The 4,302-nt window shown below is 59.3% G+C and overlaps 1 protein-coding gene across 1 annotated transcript in view; it reads right to left on the minus strand.

Moving 5' to 3' along the window:
• Positions 1 to 4,302, minus strand: part of RXRA (retinoid X receptor, alpha) — a gene marked incomplete at its 3' end in the record, with an annotated part of 41,365 nt that overhangs the window by 23,430 nt on the left and 13,633 nt on the right. The window contains exons 3-4 of the mRNA XM_008942154.1: positions 1,339 to 1,489; positions 197 to 376 (exon numbers count right to left, since the gene is read on the minus strand). Coding sequence (XP_008940402.1) covers positions 197 to 376; positions 1,339 to 1,489 — 331 coding nt within the window. The remainder of the gene's footprint in view (positions 1 to 196; positions 377 to 1,338; positions 1,490 to 4,302) is intronic.

Below are 4,302 nucleotides of genomic sequence, written 5' to 3' on the forward strand. Positions count from 1 at the left end.
AGTGTGCAGCCACCGCCTCTCTGGGCAACCTGGGCCAGCATCTCACCACCCTCCACGGGTTGTGGAGCCCACGAGAGGCCCTGGCTGTGGCAGGGAAGCAAAATATAGATGCGCTGTGCAACTTTTCATCAGCCTGGGGCAGGCAGCCCTTGGTGAAGCACCCGTGGGTGGTGGGGCCAGGCTCTGGCAGCCTTACCTTCCCTCTTCATGCCCATGGCCAGACACTTCTGGTAGCGGCAGTACTGGCAGCGGTTGCGCTGGCGCTTGTCGATCAGGCAGTCCTTGTTGTCCCTGCACGTGTAGGTCAGGTCCTTCCGCACCGTGCGTTTGAAGAAGCCTTTGCAGCCCTCGCAGCTGTAAACCCCATAATGTTTTCCTGCCAGGGGACACACAGATGGGGTTAAAAGCAGCCACTGAGTGTCCCGGGTGCTGCCCGCTCCCCCCTGTTCGCTCACCCGCATCACAAAGATCACCCGCTTTCCCCAAGGGCTCCCCCAGCCCTGCCTGGGGCAGGCAGAGGTTTCTCAGAGCTGAGAGAAGGCGCTGCCCGCTGCCCCCTGTTCGCTCGCCCGCACCACAAAGATCACCCGCTTTCCCCAGGGGCTCCCCCAGCCCTGCCTGGGGCAAGCAGAGGTTTCTCAGAGCTGAGAGAAGGAGAAGTGGCTTCAGCTTGACTTGGCCCATCAAATCAGGACATCCTCCATGGGCTATGACCTCCCCCAGCCAGGCAAAGCCCTCGCTGGTTCCTAGCGAGGTGTCAGGGAAAGGGCAGTACAGCACTGGAACAGGGACCCCCCGTTACACCCATGACCCCCCGCCCCTGCCCCCCCCACCAGAGCCCCAACCCAGCCTGCTCTGCACCACCTCTCAACCTCCTCCTCCAGGCCTGGAGGTGCCCCTAAGGACCTCCTGAATCCCATGAGCTGGAGCAGCAGGAGAATAAAGGGAATTAGCACATCTTTATCTCCCCGGAGCACAGAGGCTCCATGGGAAGCACATCTCTTTACCTGGTGCTATGTGACAATAGCACTGTGGATCAAAGGATGAGAAGAGAGAGGGACACTCACTAATGCCTGGACTCCAGAGGTGCTGTGGAGGTAACACCACTGCTGAGCAGAGACCTGGGATCTCCTGGCTTGGCTCAGAGCCTGTCCCAGACCAGGCTGGGGGAGGACGGTCAATAAAGGACTTTTCATCCCCTCCTCTGAGAGCACGGGTGGCCTCCCTCCCTCCCCACTGTGATGCAAGGAGCCCTGCAAACCCTCACCAGGCTCTCCTAGGGCACCCACAGCCCCAGCACGCTGCCCTGGGCCCTCCTGGGGCAGGCACCAGCCTCACCTGAAGATCTGTCCCCACAGATGGCACATATGTGCTTGGTGAAGGAGGCCATCGTTCCTGAGGGGTGTGCTGGCACTTTGAGGACTCCGTTGAGCCCCAGGGGTGGCTTAATGTCTTCTGAGCTGCTGACGGGGTTCATGGGCGAGTTGAGCTGTCGAAACAGAAGCAGAGTGCTCAGTGGGGAGCCAGGGCACGTGGGCGTGGGGCTGAGCCAGCCCCACAGCAGGGCTTGCCCATGCCCTCAGCTGTGGGGCAGGAGGGCCAAGCAGGGACAAGTACTGCCTAAACCCAAAGCTTTGAAGTTTTTTCCCAAAACTGACCCAAGAGGAGAATGAGACAAGCTCCCAGCAACCCTGCCCAGCCTGGGCAGGTCTAGGGGTGCAGGGAGGTGCCAGGCTTGGCCAGCTGGGGATGCAGCACCAGGCAGGATTGCTGTAGTCCCAGGGACCAGCCTGCCAGGGACTGTCACGGAGCCTCTGTTCTTGCCAACCTCTAAATCCAGGTTGGCTACGCAGGATTTGTGCTTCTGCTTGTCGTGTTTCTCTTCTCTAATAGAGAGAGTCAGCAATTGCACTTGTCACAAATTAATTCAGGGAAGTCCCAGGGCTTGTGATCTGTCAATTAGAGCAGTGCAGCCGTTCCTCTGGCTTTAAAGTCTCCTGGCTGGTGGGGAATATTTGGCAGGCAGATGACTAATAACCGTAGAACAGAGCAAGGTAAACCCACCCTGGAGAAACAGGATGGATCTGCCTCCCTCTCCCTCCCTGCCTGTGCCAGCTGATGAATGAAAGGCAGCCAGGACAGTGCCACAGAGACAGGAGGGACAAGCAAGTCCCCAGGCAGGAGCATCTCTCTTTGGGATCTGTGGGTCCCCAGGTAGAGCCTCTCAGTGCCACACCATGAGCAGGGGCTGCTGGCACTGCTGTACCACATCCCTACAAGGATTCAGGGTTATCAGCTCCAGTAATTTCCCCAGTGCAGTTTTTGGGAAACTTTTTGGGAAATTTTGGGGAAATTTGTTGGGAAATTTTCAGGGGGGACACTGCAAGCACCCCAAGGTTCCCACCCCACCCCAGTGTGTGCCACACCAGCAGCACGTGCGGGCAGGGAGGAGACTGAATCCTGTCCCCTCCTAGCAAGAAGAGCTTTATTCCTCCTCCCAGCCAAAAAAACACCCCAAACCCCTTCTCTGGTCCCCCCAGGCGCCCTCCCAAAGAGCACTGTGCAAAGGCAGGGAGGCTCTGGAAAATCCTAATCCTGTGGCTGATCTCTCCCCGAGCTGCTGCCAGCGATGCCTGGGGGCACTGAGCCAGTGCTGCCCTTCCAACCCTCTGAGAAGTCCCTCCCCTTTGGCTCTTACCAAAAATCTGGCTTTTTTTCCCCATTTTCCCAAAATTTTGAGGTGAGAGGGTTTAAAAGTGTGTTAAACCCCAATAAGCAGCAAAGTTACTGGGTCCAGCCTCCCAGTCCAGCTGGGACCTTGCTGATCCCTGCAAACTACCCCACAGCTTCCACCCAGCTCCTGCCCCACACACCCCAGCTCAGCACCACTACCCCCTCCTCAGGGGGGCCTGGGGGCTCCTGGGGTGCTGGGATCCAGTCTCAGGACACTGCCTCACCCCCTGATTTTGGGGCTGTGCTTGGAAACTGTGCAAGGTCCTGGGAAGTTCTGGAGGGAACGTGCTGGGAGCACACTGAGCATCCTCTGGTGCCGGCACCGAGCGCTGCTGGCTCCTCACCTCTGCTGGACCAAACAGGAGAGGGATGGTGCTCCAGCTTTTGGGAATCTGCTGGCTGCTTCCCACCCCGGTGGCAGCAGGAGCCGGGGGGTGGCTGGGAACCACCCTGTGGGACCCTCCACCCCTCACACGCCCCATGCCCTTCTGCTCCGTTGGCTTTCCAGAGGCGACGAGGCGTGGCCTGATGGCAAGTGGCATCTGCCATCTGATTCAAACCACCTTCCATCAGTGCCATCCCCGCCTGGCGACGGGGCCACACGCCTCATTACCCCCGGGTGCAGTGCAGTGTGGGGGGGTGAGCCCTGCTCTCAGCATCCCCCCTCCTCCTCCTCCTCCTCCTCCTCCTCTTCTCGCCGTGCTCCTCCGTGGGCCCAGGTAGGTGCCTCTGCCCATCACAGGGAGGGGGACAAGGATGTAATGAGCCCAGACAGGGAACAGATGGCAGGAGCCATTAGGCTGAAGACCTCCTAAGTCATCACCTCCAGGAAAACCACCTCAGACACCACGCCGAGGCGGCTGGAGCTTGCTCCCTGGCACCATCCCACCACGCTCTCAGTTCCCCTTTCTGCTCTGGGGCTGTGCTTTATTTCGGTTCCCCTGGCTCCTATAAAGCAAAATGTGCCTCAGAGTGGATGCTGAGGGTGCTGGGGGTGTGTTGCCTGTTCCCCATTTCCTCCCTGGCTCGTGGCTCACCCCTGCCTTGCTTCACATCCCCCTTTCCCACTCCTTCCCCACCATCCTGGCGCTCTCACTGCTAATTCTGCCCTGGCCACCCATTCCCAGGCACTGTTTCAGTTCCCCTTCCCTTGGCCATGGGATGGGAGGTGGTGGCATGTCCACCTCACTCATCCTCCCTCCTCGGGGAGCAGGATCCAGCCAGGCCCAGCTCTGCCAGGCTGTGGGTCCCCACACACCTACGGGGGGTCACATCCTGCACTGGAGAAGCCCACCAAAAGGCAAACAAAGCCGCTCCCTCTCCAGCCAGCACAGGGATGCTGAGTCCTGCCGGAGCCCCCCGGGGGTCCCCAGGGACGGGACTCAGCACAGCACAGCCCTCCCCAGCCCCAGGGAGAAAAATCAGTTATCTCTGGAAATAAATCAGGCCAATATTTAAAAATAAAGGTGCCGGCAGGTGCTCGACTCCCAGAGAGGGCCTGGACTAAATAAACCCGCAGCGAGTGGCAGGTGGTGGCCAATGCCTTAATCTGCCCTTTTACTAAACATA

This window comes from Merops nubicus, unplaced genomic scaffold (genome assembly GCF_000691845.1).
Source record: "Merops nubicus isolate BGI_N331 unplaced genomic scaffold, ASM69184v1 scaffold17930, whole genome shotgun sequence".
NCBI classification, from domain to species: Eukaryota; Metazoa; Chordata; class Aves; order Coraciiformes; family Meropidae; genus Merops; species Merops nubicus.